At 43.7% G+C, this 16,515-nt stretch overlaps 3 protein-coding genes across 5 annotated transcripts in view; 2 read left to right on the top strand and 1 right to left on the bottom strand.

Moving 5' to 3' along the window:
- LOC113647076 (myelin and lymphocyte protein-like) overlaps positions 1-780 on the bottom strand; it is a 1,364-nt gene extending 584 nt beyond the window's left edge. The window contains exons 1-2 of the mRNA XM_027153646.2: positions 589-780; positions 154-321 (exon numbers count right to left, since the gene is read on the bottom strand). Of these exons, the coding sequence (XP_027009447.1) occupies positions 154-321; positions 589-666 (246 nt within the window). The 5' untranslated portion in view covers positions 667-780. The remainder of the gene's footprint in view (positions 1-153; positions 322-588) is intronic.
- Positions 781-3,518: 2,738 nt separating this feature from the next.
- pgap4 (post-GPI attachment to proteins GalNAc transferase 4) lies at positions 3,519-5,307 on the top strand. The gene is made up of 2 exons (XM_027153618.2): positions 3,519-3,746; positions 4,012-5,307. Exon 2 carries the CDS (start codon positions 4,021-4,023, stop codon positions 5,167-5,169), a length of 1,149 nt encoding a protein of 382 aa, XP_027009419.1. The 5' UTR covers positions 3,519-3,746; positions 4,012-4,020; the 3' UTR covers positions 5,170-5,307.
- Positions 5,308-7,517: 2,210 nt separating this feature from the next.
- On the top strand, positions 7,518-15,680 carry tpcn3 (two pore segment channel 3). Of its 3 annotated transcripts, none has more exons than XM_047820365.1 (19): positions 7,518-7,876; positions 8,115-8,197; positions 8,598-8,712; positions 9,060-9,188; positions 9,693-9,809; positions 10,083-10,201; positions 10,392-10,493; positions 10,700-10,826; positions 11,365-11,572; positions 11,747-11,891; positions 11,996-12,181; positions 12,453-12,517; positions 12,788-12,875; positions 13,061-13,130; positions 13,665-14,004; positions 14,159-14,249; positions 14,344-14,457; positions 14,563-14,675; positions 15,344-15,680. In XM_047820365.1, the coding sequence occupies exons 1-19, from the start codon at positions 7,805-7,807 to the stop codon at positions 15,469-15,471; spliced, it is 2,412 nt and encodes an 803-aa protein (XP_047676321.1). In that variant the 5' UTR covers positions 7,518-7,804; the 3' UTR covers positions 15,472-15,680. The 3 variants fall into 3 exon arrangements, with proteins under 3 accessions (XP_047676321.1, XP_027009392.1, XP_047676332.1); XM_027153591.2 differs by having other exon boundaries at positions 7,520-7,876; positions 13,785-14,004; XM_047820376.1 differs by lacking the exons at positions 7,518-7,876; positions 8,598-8,712 and having other exon boundaries at positions 8,131-8,197.
- Positions 15,681-16,515: the final 835 nt, after the last annotated feature.

Here is a 16,515-nt window from a genome sequence, read left to right on the forward strand (position 1 = left end):
CAGGAACATCAATAATTCCATCAGATATGGTATCTTTTTCATAACTCTTTTTAAAAATCAGCTGATTTGTTATTAAAGGGTGTGTGTGTGTGTGTGTGTGTGTGTGTGTGTGTGTGTGTGTGTGTGTGTGTGTGTGTGTGTGTGTGGACTAACAGCAGCAGCCCATGAGGATCGGCTGTGATGAGCTCCACACATGAACGACATCATCCAGATGAAGGTCATGCAGAAACAGAACAATGAAACGGCCATGACATACGCCTGGGGGTTAGCAGGGAAAATGTACGTACATGCTACTAAAATCCACACCAAGCCTCCAAACACCTACACACACACACACACACACACACCCACACACACAAATACACAGAAGTATGTTATTAGATCAGTTCAATTTAACATGTAAAGATTTATAATAACAAACATTAGGCAAAAGAAACTTTATCATCTAACAGAATGTGACAAGTGACAATAAAGGCACACACACATACACACACACACACACACACAGAAAGTGACAAGAAAGGCACACACACACACACAGACTCTCTTCTGTAGAATAATGAAAAGGAAGAATGTAAGAAATCTCACAAGTTCAGGAAGGAACAGAATATCGGGGAGTGAGCAGCAGATTGAGATTCCACTTGGCAGCGTCCCAACACTCTCCATGGTGTGTGTGTGTGTGTGTGTGTGTGTGTGTGTGTGTGTGGGTCTCAGTGTATCCGCACTCCTGTCTTCAACAGGTGAGAATGAGCTGAGGTGTGTGTGTGCACCTATTTTAACGTCTGCTTGTGGAAAAAACAGAATTACACACGTCAGCATCAATTCAGCAGAGATAACTGAGAATATGTGTGTGCAGGGGCAGTGGGCAGGGCAGCCTGGGGAGGGGAGGTGAGGGGGTGGATAGCTTTGGTTGTCTGTCATGCTGAACTACCCAAGGGTAACCTGAGGAACAGGATGGACAGGAATGACACACATGTCACATACCAGAACAACTGATATGTAAAGAATCTGGGGCTGATTATTCTTCTTACAACACAACTGATAAACAGCTGCAGGTTTGCTGAGAACTTTGTCTTCTATTTATCACTTTACATCTGTGTTTAACATTCATGAAGAGGCACTTCCTGTTGTCACTTCTGTTATAGCAGCTCTAAACACTCGTCCTCCACATCATACACACACTGACACTGGAGACTCCTTCACCACATCATACACACACTGACACTGGAGACACCTTCACCACATCATACACACACTGACACTGGAGACACCTTCACCACATCATACACACACAGACACTGGAGACTCCTTCACCACATCATACACACACAGACACTGGAGACACCTTCACCACATCATACACACACAGACACTGGAGACTCCTTCACCACATCATACACACATCTTTCAGAATCAGTGTTACAGTGTTCTTAATTTTAGTGGCTATGAACCCTAGACAATAAATGAACACAATGTGTAGTTACACGAATGTTGTTGTTACAGTTACAGTAGTTAATCCTGACCATGTTGAAGTACTTTTGTTAAAAAATTTTCATGACATTTATCTATGAGCACACACACACACACACACACACACACACACACACACACACACACACACACATTCATTGCATAGCAGTGAATCACACACTCTGTACATTAAGTATTGTAAGTATTATAGTAAGTATCGGTGTGGAAAATTGTGTAATATCAGCATTTCATTAATTTGAGTAATTGTAGTCCAACATTAGTAATAATAATAACAATCATCATCATCTTTATTTATTTATTTGTTTGTTTGTTTATTTATTTGATTTACACTGCGCATTTTTTATTTGTCACAAAGTTCTTGTAGGTGAAAATGCGGTGGAACCAAAACAAGAAGCTGACAAACTCTGAAGTTAAAGTAGGAGCTCAGATCACGCTTGATGTAGATTTTTTTGAAGGATAGGAGGAAGAGGAGGAGGAGAATCACACTGTGTGTGTGTGTGTGTGTGTGTGTGTGTGTGTGTGTGTGTGTGTGTGTGTGTGTGTGTGTGTGTGTGTGTGTGTAATAGGATTGATTGTAATGATGTGATGGATAAAGATGTAAATTATGTGTGGCTCCTGCTGGCCAGGTCTGTGGTCATTCAGGACAACTGACTGTTTTAGGCACTGGGATTATTGTAGATTTATTTAAAGCATATAGAGACACAAGATAACGACATCTGTGAAAACCTTTGTCAGCTGTTCAGCACAAGCTTTCAGGACACAGTCCACCACACAATCTGGACCTGCAGCTTTCTGGGGTAGGTGTTCTGGAGGTAGAGTCTGATTTTATGAGAACTCAGTATGGATGATGTGTCACTGTAATCTGTCAAAGCCCTACTTCCTAGTTCCTTAATTAATAGTTATAGAAGTACTTGTATTTGAATGTAGGTGATCTGCTTCCATTCCTTGGTGCTGACCGGAGTCAGATCACGTCATAATGACCTACACTATGCTCACAAAATTTCCAAATTTCCAAATTTTCTCTTAAGTACAGACATAAATAACACTATACTTATTATACAAGACAATACAATGTGAGATAATACAAGACGATACAGATGATGAGATACAATATAGACATTATGAGTATTAAATATGAATAGAGAATATATAACAGATCAGTTATGTACAGTACATAAAGTGTGAGAAGTGCATGAGAGTGTAAATAACAATATACTGTAGTGTAATATTATACTTTAGTACAATATAAAGCAGCAGTAGTGTGTAATATATACAGATGATGTGATGACTGACAGTCCTGATAATGCAGCACTTATAAATATGAAGCAGTGAATATAATGATGGTGAGGTGTTAATCAGGGTGATTGTCTGGGGAAAGAAACTGTTCCTGTGTCTGGGAGTTTTAGTAAAGTTCTGTAACACCTGAGAGAAGGGAGGAGCTGTAAGAGGGTGTGTCCAGGGTGTGAAGGGTCAGTGGTGTGAAGGGTCAGTAGTGATGTTTACTGCCCGGTTTCTGGTTCTTGAGTCGTACAAGTCCTGGGGGGTGGGCAGGGGGGCACCAGTTATTATTTCAGCTGTTTTTACTGGTTTTTCTGCAGTCTGTTCCTGTCCTGTTTAGTTGCTGCACCAAACCAGATGGTGATGGATGTGAACAGGACAGATTCTATGACTGCAGTGTAGAACAGCACCAACAGCTCCTGTGGTCTCTGCTGGGCCTTTTTATATACGTCTAGTTAGTTAGTTAGTTATTTAGTTAGTTGGTTATTTTAGTTAGTTAGTTATTTAGTTAGTTATTTAGTTAGTGAATATATTGAGGAAATATAACTAAAATATAACATTTGAGACCTTTATCCACTTTTAGATAATAACTACTTATAATTAATAATGATGACTAATTTCATCACTTATCCCTTAATTACTGCCTTTGGAGAGTTAAAGTGTAGATACTGAGTGTTTACTGCTTAAACTTTGTGTTTATTTGGGAATTTGCTCTAAAGGCTCATAAACAATAATTATGGTGTCATTTTCTGACCTATGTTGCGCGCGCACCCCCTGGCGGCCGGTCTCAAGCCGGAAGTGTTTCTAAAGGAAACGTGTTTTATCGGAGACGCTTTCTAACGTGTTTTAACGTGATCCAACAGAGACGTGAGCTCACGGAGACGCTGTGCACGTGTCGGACGGTGAATATTGTGATCTTTACCACTCCAGCTGACGGTGTTGACTGACAGTGACGTCATTGTGTGCGCGAGCTGGCGGTAAACAAATATATTATAATCACAAAGTGGACTTTCTGAATAAATAAAAGTTCACATCTTTAAACATTCTTACAAATATAGTTTTATACGCGATGGTTAATGCTGAATGCCAGAAATGTAAACGGTTACTTCTGAGTGGATTTCTATGTTCTATGTTACGTGGTGACGTAACATGAGGTGTGTGTGTGTCTGTATGTGTGTGCCTGTGTGTGTGTGTGTGTGTGTGACTGTGTGTGTGTCTGTATGTGTGTGTGTGTGTGTACAGATCACACTGATGTGTCGATGGAGATGTGTGCAGCATCTCCGCTGGTCCAGGCCAGTGACCCGGGTGCTGGTTCTCTGTGTGATGACGTTCGGCGTGCTCCTGCCCCTGTGCTGCCATCGCTGTCTGTACTCCTACTACTTCCTGAAGTCCTGGTACCTGGAGGAGAGGAGTGCTGAGGCCTTAAGGCAGAGCTACGAGAACGGGCAGGATGCCCTCACATACTGGCAGGACATGGTGGTGGGCAGAGCTGTGCAGGGAGACGTCTCTGAGCGACCGGAGCTTCTGGTGACAGTAGTGACTGCACGCAGGAGCGATGGACTACAGTATCACTACCTGCTGCAGGTGATGCGGCGGTTGGACGTCCTCCTGCAGGGGTGCACTGACACCACGTGTGCGGCCGTGCTGGTGTGTGACGTAGAAAGCGGTCCCCTGGAGAATGAGGATGCCACGCTGGTGGAGAAGCGGTTCCGTGTGGTGAGGCAGGGGAAGGGTTTGAACCAGGATGTGAACGTGTTTGAGAAGGAGAAGAGAGATTACGTGTTCTGTCTGCGCCAGAGCATGCGGATAGTGAAGCCAAGGAATGTGGTGGTGCTGGAGGACGACGCTCTGCCCAGCACCGACTTCTTCTTTATCATCCATGATTTACTCAGCCGCAGGTTCATTTCACACTCGCTGTACGTTAAACTATATCATCCTGAACGGCTGCAGCGCTACTGGAACCCGGAGCCATACCGGATCTTGGAGTGGGTGGGGCTCGGAGTGTTTGGGGCATCGATGGTTCTTTTATTCCTGGCCTTCTACACTCGATTTTCTCTGCCCTTCTCTGTGCCTCTCTTCTTCTTCCTGGTGGCCTACATCATGGCGGTGGTGGAGCTTATAGGGCGACACTACCTGTTGGAGCTGAGGCGTGTCTCCCCTCAGCTGTACGCCGTGTCTCCAGCGACCGAGTGCTGCACGCCTGCCATGCTGTTCCCGGCGAACAAGTCTTCACATGTCGCTGACCTGCTGGATGCTGCCACGTGCATGAGAGGAAACGCCAAGGACATGGTGCTGTATCTGCATGCAGGCTCCGCCCACAGCCTCGAACCCAATGCCATAAGGCACATCGGGGCATTTTCCTCCGTCAGAGGAAATCCACTGCACCCACAACTACTCTGATCCATGTATCCACCCCTGCTGGTCTAGGAGTCTCAATCAGTCTGATTCTAAATCAGATTCAATCTGAATCAGAAATGAGAGAATCAGTCGATAGAAATCTGAATAAAGCAATAGAACTAAAGTCACAAATCAAATCCTGTTTACTTGAGTCACAAAAAGAAGCGGAAATTGTGAAAAGATTCAGAATCAGTTAGAAAATTTATCGGAATCAGACAACGAATCGGTATCAGTTCACTCAGCTGCTTAGTTTCTGAAGGTGAGTGGGAAAATAAACTAGAGAAATAAACCTCATCAGTACTGTTTATCTTTTGTGTGTGTGTATCAACGTGTGTGTGTGTGTGTGTGTGTGTGTGTATCAACGCGTGTGTGTGTGAGTATCAACGTGTGTGTGAGTATCAACGTGTGTGTGTGAGTATCAACGTGTGTGTGTGTGAGTATCAACGTGTGTGTGTGTGTTTGTGTGTATCAACGTGTGTGTGTGTGTTTGTGTGTATCAACATGTGTGTGTCTGTGTGTGTATCAACATGTGTGTGTCTGTGTGTGTATCAACATGTGTGTGTATCAACGTGTGTGTGTGTGTGTGTATCAACATGTGTGTCAATGTGTGTGTGTGTGTATCAATGTGTGTGTGTGTGTGTATGTGTGTATCAACATGTGTGTGTATCAACATGTGGGTGTGTGTGTGGGTGTGTGTATCAACGTGTGGGTAGGTGTGTGTGTGTATCAACATGTGGGTGGGTGTGTATCAACGTGTGGGTAGGTGGGTGTGTGTATCAATATGTGGGTGGGTGTGTATCAACATGTGGGTGGGTGTGTATCTAATCTACAACCATCACATAGAAAACAAATCTGTCCATCTGTGTTTTATCACTCTTCTGTCTGCAGTTTACTTGAAAGTGCCTTTTACCTTTATCAGGAGTGACCACTGAGCTTCACGTCCACTCTCTCAGCTCAGTGACGCTGACCTGCATTGTCCTGCAACCTGATATGACCTCTGACCATCTTTGTATTTTCATCTTCCATTACATTTAGATAATGATGTCATAAGCCATCAGTCACAAAAGTACATTCAGCACTAATGAGTTGGAATGTTATTCTCTTGTAACCCATGTAGTTTTGCACTTTTGCCCCCTTCTCCACCAGAAAGAACCGGGTGCTGGTTCAAAGTCGGTTCCAGTGGCGATCCTTCTAAGAACCGGTTTGCCTTTCCATAGGCTAGAGAGTCATCACAGTGCCAAGTGTTACGTCACTGTATACAACGTTATACAGCAACGTTAGCGCAGCAGCGTCAAACACAACATCAGCAATGGCGGATTTTGCTTTACTGTTAATGCTCATGGCTTGGCGAACCTACACTGGCATCCAAACGCAGCGAATCCTCACTTAAAAATGGCGTTAATGACGTTCTTTTTTGTCTTGTTGGTCAAATTAGACTCCGAACCAGCACTCAAACTGCCCTGGTGGAAAAGGGGCAACTGTAGGGTTTTAACTGCTGCAGTGAATCGGTCACACAGCAGAGACCCTTGAATTTCATTTAATCTTTAAACACCAAAACAAAACTCAGCCAGTCATCTGAGATAATCAGGTCAACCTGTGTGTGTGTGTGTGTGTGTGTGTGTGTGTGTGTGTGCGCGCGTGTGTGTGTGTGTGCGCGTGCGTGCGTGTGTGTGTGTGCGTGTAGAGATAGAGAATTATTTTATTTTATTTATAAAGCTTACTTAATTTTGTTGTATACAATTCTGAATCTGAATGTAGAGGACACTTTATACATCTGAAGACAAATGTAAGATTTTTAAGCATGTGCACATTTACAGAGATGATGATGAACATCGTCTTTAACACTAAATCAGATTTACACTGATCACTGATGCACATTAAAGTGTTTAAACTCTCTGAACCTTTTTGTCAGTCATCTTTATTGTAAAAAAAAACATCATTTCAGTAAATTCATCAACACAACAGAAATTAGCCTAGCTTAGCATCAGTGCTAATGTGACGTTTTGTAAGAATCTGAAAAAATAAGGTTTAGTAATGGCTTAGATACGATATGATTCAAAAGAGTCGGTTCAGTGTTTCGTTGCCGATTCAGAGTCAGTAAATCATTTAGGTTACTTAGTAACATGAAGCTCTGTGAAATCCACACACTTATTGTAGTGTAAAAGACACTTTAATGTTAGTGCACATAACGGCCTAGTGTTAGTTTTTATACTTACTAAAAGTACATGATCATCTGTCAGACTTAACAAGATTCTGTGTGTAATTATGTAATGAACGTGTGGATTATAATCCTGTAAACACGCGCCGGTAGCTGTCACATGACGGTCAGACTGCGGAGTCCAACACACACACACACACACACACACACACACCATTGAGGAGGCGTTGAACATCACAACACACCGATTTTTCTGCTCTGTTACGGAAATGTGAAACGGAATTTGTGTGTGTGTGTGTGTGTGTGTGTGTGTGTGTGTGTGTGTGTGTGTATGCATGTGTGTGTTTGTGCGTGTGTAAAAAAGTTAGGAATCCGTTGTGGAAGTCACGAGCGCTGGATTTCCTGCAGAGGAGGAGGGAAAAAAGAGGAAAAACGGAAAGGCGGAGAGGAAAAGAGGAGTTTAGTTAAAAAACAAAGAAGATGTCTGAAGGAGAGAAAGAGAGAACTAGCAGAGAGCGGACAGACAGAACACACATCGACACCGGAGAACACGTAAGAACAACTAAGAACCAGCCCCGATATCTCTCTCTCTCTCACTCACACACACACACACACACACACACACACACACACACAGCGCGATATTTCTGACCTCATCTCCACTCAGCCTGAGCACTGAAGTTTCTCAAAGACGATCCTGATGTTACCGTGTGTGTGTGTGTGTGTGTGTGTGTGTGTGTGTGTGTGTGTGTGTGTGTGTGTGTGTGTGTGTGTGTGTGTGTGTGTTTAGAGGTTAAACCTGGCTGCAGTGTATGTATCAGATGCTCAGCACAACAGGAACATCATGTTTGACACAACACCACAGGCAGTGAGGTAACTACACAACTGCACAAGTTACTGCTGTGTGTGTGTGTGTGTGTGTTTGTGTGTGTGTAAAGATGGCACAATGCAACATCTGTGACTTTGTGTGTGTGTGTGTGTGTGTGTGTGTGTGTGTGTGTGTGTGTGTGTGTGTGTGTGTGTGTGTAGGCTGTACGCTATCACTGGCTGTTTTGTGTGTGTGTGTGTGTAGGCTGTACCTGTTGTATAATCACTCTGTGTGTGTGTGTGTGTGTGTGTGTGTGTGTGTGTGTGTGTAGGCTGTACCTGTTATCACTGGCTGTTGTGTGTGTGTGTGTGTGTGTGTGTGTGTGTGTGTGTGTGTGTGTGTGTGTGTGTGTGTGTGTAGGCTGTACCTGTTGTATAATCACTGTGTGTGTGTGTGTGTGTGTAGGCTGTACCTGTTGTATAATCACTGGCTGTTGCGTGTGTGTGTGTACGTCTTCATCATGGTGGATTTGGCACTTGCACTGTTTGAGGAACCTGCTCTCATCCCTCTGCCCCTGTGGGTCAGTAACACACACATATGTCATGTCTCATTGTGTATTGTGTATTATCACTCATCAGACACTACACAACACATACAACACGTGAATCAGCTTAACTTATATTCAGAACACAATGATTAGAATGTGCATCAATCAAACTATAACTGAATCAGAATCATTTAGAGTGATTCCGAATCATTTAAAATAATCAGATTCAATTTCATTCAGAATAATTTTTTAATTATCCATAACATTTCAAAATATTGTTTTATATTCATTTGATCCTTTAATCGGGATTAAGCTTTCTCTCTCTCTCTCTCTCTCTCTCTCTCTCTCTCTCTCTCTCTCTCTGTGTTTCTCTTCCTCAGGCCACCTCAGTAATAGAGCTCCTCTGTCTGATGGTGTTTTCTGCTCGATTGATTCATTATGCTAAAATAATTCCCCGTAGTGTTTTCATCAGAGATCCTAAAAACATCTGCATCATTATCACCATCATGGTAAAGTCACTCCTTCACTTCAGATTTATGCCTCAGAGGAAGTGCTGACTGTGTGTGTGTGTGTGTGTGTGTGTGTGTGTGTGTGTGTGTGTGTGTGTGTGTGTGTGTGTTTGTGTGTGTTGGGAGATGATTAACGTTACATTTTGACCCCAGCTTTTACCCATTCAGCATGTTCACTATGAGATGTTCAACTTAAGACAGAGTCAGCATGTGACTCGGAGTCAGAACCAGTCAGCATGTGACTCGGAGTCAGAACCAGTCAGCATGTGAATCAGAATTTTAACAATCAGTAGTGGATGCATGGTGACCCCTTGTTGTCTATTTGCTTGTGTGAGTGTGTGAGTGTGTGAGTGTGTGTGTGTGTGTGTGTGTGTGTGTGTGTGAGTGTGTGCTGAATTACTTCAGAATACAGTGTTTAATAGTGTCTAATAGTCTTCTGTCTAGTCTTCTGATTCCTCTGGTGTCCTATTACTATTATTATTATTTTGTGTGTGTGTGTGTAAGTTGTGTGTGGTAGATCTGAGTGTGTATGGTGTTCTGAGATTGTGTGGACGCTCTGCTGTGAGATGGTCCAGAGTGTTGAGGCCTCTCCTGCTAATTAACATCACAGAGGGAAGACAGGTACTGTATCTCTTTCTCTCACACACACACACACACACACACACACACACACACACACACACACATGGACACACACACACAGGCAAACAACAATAAAAAAAACAAGTTTATTTTACATATTTTTTTTTGTCAATATTTTTACTTAATTGTGCATATTGAATGTATATTGTTATATAATCCCTGCTGTGTGTGTGTGTGTGTGTGTGTGTGTGTGTGTGTGTGTGTGTGTGTGTGTGTGTGTGTGTGTGTGTGTGTGTGTGTGTGTGTGTGTAGCTGCGCAGGGCATTCAGGAGTATCCGTAACGCACTCCCTCAAATCCTGGTGGTGTTTTTCCTCTTCATTTTTAGTGTCTTGATGTTTTCACTCATGGCTCTGAAACTGCTTGGCAAACGGTATACACACACACACACACACTGCTGTGTAGCTTAGTTGCACTGCTGATCCTAGTCTCTCTGTTGTTAGCATTAAGATAACGAACCTTTTCTATAAGCTGTAAACACACTCCTACAGCGCAGCTACATCTGTACCCTGCCTTTGGATCTGGTCTATTTTACTAATCTCTTCTTTTCTCCTTCTTTTTAGGAATCTTAAAACTATAGATGGTTCTCCATATTTTACTAATTACCTGGAGATCTTTTTTGATCTGTATGTTTTAGTCACAACAGCCAACAGCCCTGACATCATGTGAGTTTTTCTCCCAAACACTTTTCAGTTACAATTGTGTACAATTAGCTTTAATATTGTCTCCTGTTTACCTGCTAGAATCCTCAGCTTTCAGGACAAATGTGTCCATGCTAATGTCCTTGCTAATGTCTTTCCAGATAGTGTTTATGCTAATCTCTGTGTTTGTTTTGACTTTTGGTGTAATTTTTCTCTCATTCTTTGTGAAGGATGCCGGCGTACAACTATAGTTCATTCTTCGCCATCTTCTTTATCCTCTACATCATCATTAACACTTATACATTTATGTCTGTGTTCCTGGCCGTTGTTTACAACAACTACAAAAAATATCTGAAGGTATGTGTAAAATAATAATAATAATAATAATAATAATAATAATAATAATAAAAACAATTAAAGAAGATACTAGGACTGTAACATTGCACTAATCAATTTTGGTGCCCTAAATTTGTCCTGCTGTGTGTGTGTGTATGTATTTCTGTGTTGGTCTCTGCGTGTGTCTGCGTCTGCGTGTGTGTCTGCATGTGTGTGTGTCTGCGTGCGTGTGTGTGTGTCTGCGTGCGTGTGTGTGTGTCTGCGTGCGTGCGTGTGTCTGCGTGCGTGCGTGTGTCTGCGTGCGTGCGTGTGTCTGCGTGCGTGCGTGTGTCTGCGTGCGTGCGTGTGTCTGCGTGCGCGTGTGTGTGTCTGCGTGCGCGTGTGTGTGTCTGCGCGCGTGTGTGTGTCTGCGCGCGTGTGTGTGTCTGCGCGCGTGTGTGTGTCTGCGTGTGTGTGCGTGTGTCTGCGTGTGTGTGTGTGTGTCTGCGTGTGTATGTGTGTGTCTGTGTGTGTGTGTGTCTGCGTGTGTCTGCGTATGTGTGTGTGTGTGTGTGTACAGGAGGAGGTACGGCAGCTGGTGAGGGCCAAAAGGCAGAAGTTATGTCTTGCTTTTTCTCTGTTGCAAGAAGTGGGCGGCGCTGAGAGGGAGCCAACTGTCAGTCAAACATGCTGGAAACAGTTAGTTCGTCTTGTCCAGCCTGACATCAGCAATGCACAACGAGAGCTGCTGTGGAGAGTGTGTGACCCTCAGAACACTGGACGTGTTGGTCAGACACACACACACACACACACACACACACACACACATACATACTGTACATACATACACTATTGCACTATTACTCAGGTAAAAATTAGTAGTAGTACAAGAGTGTTTTGTGTGTGTGTGTGTGTGTGTGTGTATGTGTATGTGTGCATGTGTGTGTGTGTGTGTGTTGTAGAAAAGATGGTGTTTGTTCAGTTAGCTGATTTGTTGAATATTGAAGTGATCATGATGAAGTGTCACACACACCCACTGAACCGCTGGATACCTGCTTTTTATCAGTCCACCTTCAGTAAACTGATCCACAGCATGGTTCAGCACAGGTAAAACACATACACACACACACACACACACACACACACACACAGTGCCTGTTTTTTGTTTTCCAGTTTGAATGTGTGTGTGTGTGTGTGTGTGTGTTTTTCAGGGTGTTTCTGTATGTGTATGATGTGATCATCCTCATTAACGCCGTGTTTATTGGCCTGGATGAGGAGAACCCGGCCGTGTCCATGGCAGAGTGGGTGTTCCTCACACTCTATATCCTGGAGATTTTACTCAAGCTCTACACGTTTGAACCACACACCTTCTTTGCCAAACACCAGTTCTGGAACTGGTACGTATGTCTGTGTGTGTTTATACATTACTGGTTACCATGACAACTGATGACCATCTCATATAAACACATATATTTAAAATCTGGCCAAAAATCTTTACTGGTTACCATGACAACAAAACATGGCTGCATCTTAAACCACATAATATATATTAATAATATAAATTGAATCATTATTATAAGTATTGTTTCCATCAACAAGGTGTGTGTGTGTGTGTGTGTGTGTGTTTAATATTACTCCAACCCTAACTTTATTTACCCTGTTTCTTAGGTTTGACACCATCATCATTGTCTCTGCTCTGCTGGCGACCATCATCAACTCTGCTTTCAAATCCTGTACACATAAACACACACACACACACACACACACACACACACACACACACACACTGACTGTTACACACAAAAATGCAAAACTTCACAAGGTTCACTTAGTTTGTTACTAAGTGAACCTTGTGAAGTTTTGCATTTTTGTGTGTAACAGTCAGTGTGTAAAGTTCAGATCACACTGGAGCCCTTTGGCTAATGTATCTGACACAGACTAGGAGTTTAGAGTCACTTGTGTTGTGTTGTCATGGTATGATGGGTTTTTGTTTGTTCCTGTAGCTGGAGGTTATACGAGCCGACAGATTCTCGACATCGTCTTCATCCTCAGAGTGCTCAGACTCATCCGCGTCGTTGACACCATTCCCAGGTGTGGTTGTGTGTATGTGTGTTGTTGGTACAGTGTGTGTGATAGCCTGATATTTGTTGTGTAATGATCATTTATATTTGTATTTTATTTTACAGAAAAATGTAATTTCATGTCTCTTTTTTTGCTGTTTGAGTTTCTAAATGTGTGTGTGTGTGTGTGTGTGTGTGTGTGTGTGTTGCTGGCAGGTTCCGTGCGATCATTAACACTCTGATTAAGATCGGCGCTCCCATGCTGACATTTGGGCAGCTCATTCTGGTGCGTGTGATTCAAACCATGTCCTACCTGATCAAGAGCTCACTCTCACTCCCTCATTCTCACTCCCTCCATCCCTCATTCTCACTCCCTCACTCTCACTCCCTCCATCCCTCACTCTCACTCCCTCCATCCCTCATTCTCACTCCCTCATTCTCACTCCCTCACTCTCACTCCCTCCATCCCTCACTCTCACTCCCTCCATCCCTCACTCTCACTCCCTCACTCTCACTCCCTCACTCTCACTCCCTCACTCTCACTCCCTCCATCCCTCACTCTCACTCCCTCCATCCCTCACTCCCTCCATCCCTCACTCTCACTCCCTCACTCTCACTCCCTCCATCCCTCACTCTCACTCCCTCCATCCCTCATTCTCACTCCCTCACTCTCACTCCCTCACTCTCACTCCCTCCATCCCTCACTCCCTCACTCTCACTCCCTCCATCCCTCACTCCCTCACTCTCACTCCCTCCATCCCTCACTCTCACCCCCCTCCCCCCCTCCCTCCCTCCCTCCCTCACTCTCACTCCCTCCCAGCCTCACTCTCACTCTCACACCCTCCCCCCCTCTCACTCTCACTCCCTCCATTCCTCACACTTCCTCCCTCCCTTCCTCACTCCTTCTCTCTCACTCACTCCCTTGCTCCCCTTGCTGCAGGTGGTGTATTATATCTTTGCGATGGTAGGGATGGAGCTGTTTAAAGGGAGGGTTGATTATTTTGGTGGTGATTCAGTCGACCCCTCACGTCATTTCTGTGGTAATGTCCTGCTGAATGGTTCGGCTTTTGCCCGCAACAACTACTGCAAAAACAACTTCAACAACGTGGTGTCCTCCTTCATCCTGCTGCTGGAGCTCACTGTCGTCAACCAGTGGCACGATATCCTCAATTCAGCACCACGACAATAAATCTAAACCTTTAAACCAAATGTGTCGCTTGTTTTAAACAATCAGTAGTAAGTCAATATTTATTATTTTTGCATTTTGTAATTTATCTAGCATATTATGTGTTTTTGTCCTTGACTCCGCCCCACTCCTGGCTGGAGGCTTCACCGCTGTCACTCATGTTTCAGCACGGATATTCTTCATCCTCTTCCACATTGTTGTAGTCATCATCATCATCAAGTAAGATTTGTGATGTCATCACCTCTAAGGATGCAAAGCACTTTAGAGTGGTTTAACCTGGCCCCTCCCACAATCTTATCTCCCCTCCCCTTAGTATCTTTGTGGCATTCATCCTGGAGGCATTCTTCATCGAGTACATGGTGGAGAAAAGCGAACTGCAGACAGCACTGGAGAAGAAGATTGAGGAACTAAATGTGTGTGTGGAACAGTAAGTATTCGCTCCAGGGCTCGGTCTCAAAACCTAGCATTCATCATTGCTTGGAATGTCCAGTATTAACTCCCAGATTATTGTTTTGTTATTGTGTGTGTTCAGGAACCATGTAGATAACAACCTGGTGGATGCGATGGAAACCCAGGACAATGATCTCGGCCCACATGAAGGAGTCAAAGTCAAACCCACCATCATGTTCAAGATCAGCTCAACAAGTAACACACGTGCTGTGTCTGTATCTGTGCTGTCTGTATCTGTGTCTGTGCTGTCTGCATCTGTGCTGTATCTGTGTCAGTGCTGTGTCTGTGTATGTGCTGTCTGTATCTGTGTATGTGCTGTCTGTATCTGTGTCTGTGCTGTCTGTATCTGTGCTGTCTGTATCTGTGTCTGTGCTGTCTGTGTCTGTGCTGTCTGTATCTGTGTCTGTATCTGCGTCTGTGCTGTCTGTATCTGCGTCTGTGCTCACTGTGCTGTCTGTATCTGTGCTGTGTCTGTGCTGTCTGTATCTGTGTCTGTGCTGTCTGTATCAGTGCTGTGTCAGTGCTGTGTCTGTGCTGTCTGTATCTGTGCTGTATCTGTCTGTGTATGTGCTGTCTGTGTCTCTGTCTGTGCTGTCTGTATCTGTGTCAGTGCTGTGTCTGTGTATGTGCTGTGTCTGTGTATGTGCTGTCTGTATCTGTGTCAGTGCTGTGTATGTGTATGTGCTGTCTGTATCTGCATCAGTGCTGTGTCTGTATCTGTGTATGTGCTGTCTGTACCTGTGCTGTTGCTGTGTATGTGTCTGTATCCATGTTTGTGCTGTATCTGTGTCAGTGCTGTTTTTGTATCTGTGTTAGTGCTGTTGTTGTATCTGTGTCAGTGATTGTATGTTTATGTTCTGCAGGGTACAGGACCATGGATGGCCTCCTACAGCGCATGTTTGAAACAGAGATGGATCTCAGCAATGATAACATTGACGAGGTGGAAACAGAGAACAGGACCTTCTCTAATCCAGTATTCACTTCCTCATAAGAGATAGAAACTTCCTCAATGAGCTTAATTCAAATGATACCTGTAAATGCATATTGCATCATCTACCTGTAGGTGCGGCATTGGATTAGACTGAGCATGTACAGAGTCCCTGTGAAACAGTATTTACTTTGGTATAAGAAGGGATTAAATGAACATTTTGTATTCATGTATCATTTATATTACAATAAAAGATGAATATGTTTAATACAGTCTTCAGTTTGTGGGAAGCTTTTGTGATGTCACAAAATAGACTTCAGAGCTTTAGGCCAATCACAACAGAGAAGAAAAGATTCCTTAGACAAAACATCAGGTAACTTACGTGATATAAGCAATGAGGAAAGGGGAGTTAGTGATATTATATTCTCATAAATCAGGCTGAAAACCAGGATGTGGATCAACAGATAGTGAAACCCCACTCACATGACTAATACAAGTTAACTAGCTAACTGACTAGCTATGTTAGTGATAATAGGCTTCTATGGACAAGAGGACATGTTCATCTATTTGTCTGTATTGAGTTTATATATTTTAATGTAAATACGGTTGTGATGATCCGTATTCAGAAAATGGATCCGGTAAATACATGACTGACAAACTGCCTCTGATTCCTGTGCGCCTGCGTCAGTATGAAGGGCTTCAACACTCTCTGGAGTGACATCCCACAGCACGTGAGGCGTCGTTAGGGGCGGGGTGTCGTTAGGGGAGGGGCTCTAGATGGAAATGTAGCGCTCAGCACATAAGGTGGATCCTGTGAAATCACCCCCCAAACCCTCCCCACCCACATAAACAAGCCCCTCCCACATAAACAAGCCCCCCCACATAAACAAGCCCCTCCCACATAAACAAGCCCCTCCCATATAAACAAGCCCCCCCCCCACATAAACAAGCTCCACACACAAGACCTTCATTATGATGTCACTAAATAAAATCCTGCACACAGACTGTGTTGGAGTTAAAGAAACCGCTCTAGTCTCCGCTTAATGAACAGGTGATGAACTGGTGATGAGTAGGTGATGAGCAGGTGATAAACTAATGATGAACTGA

The sequence above is a fragment of the Tachysurus fulvidraco genome, chromosome 1, assembly GCF_022655615.1.
Source record: "Tachysurus fulvidraco isolate hzauxx_2018 chromosome 1, HZAU_PFXX_2.0, whole genome shotgun sequence".
NCBI lineage: Eukaryota > Metazoa > Chordata > Actinopteri > Siluriformes > Bagridae > Tachysurus > Tachysurus fulvidraco.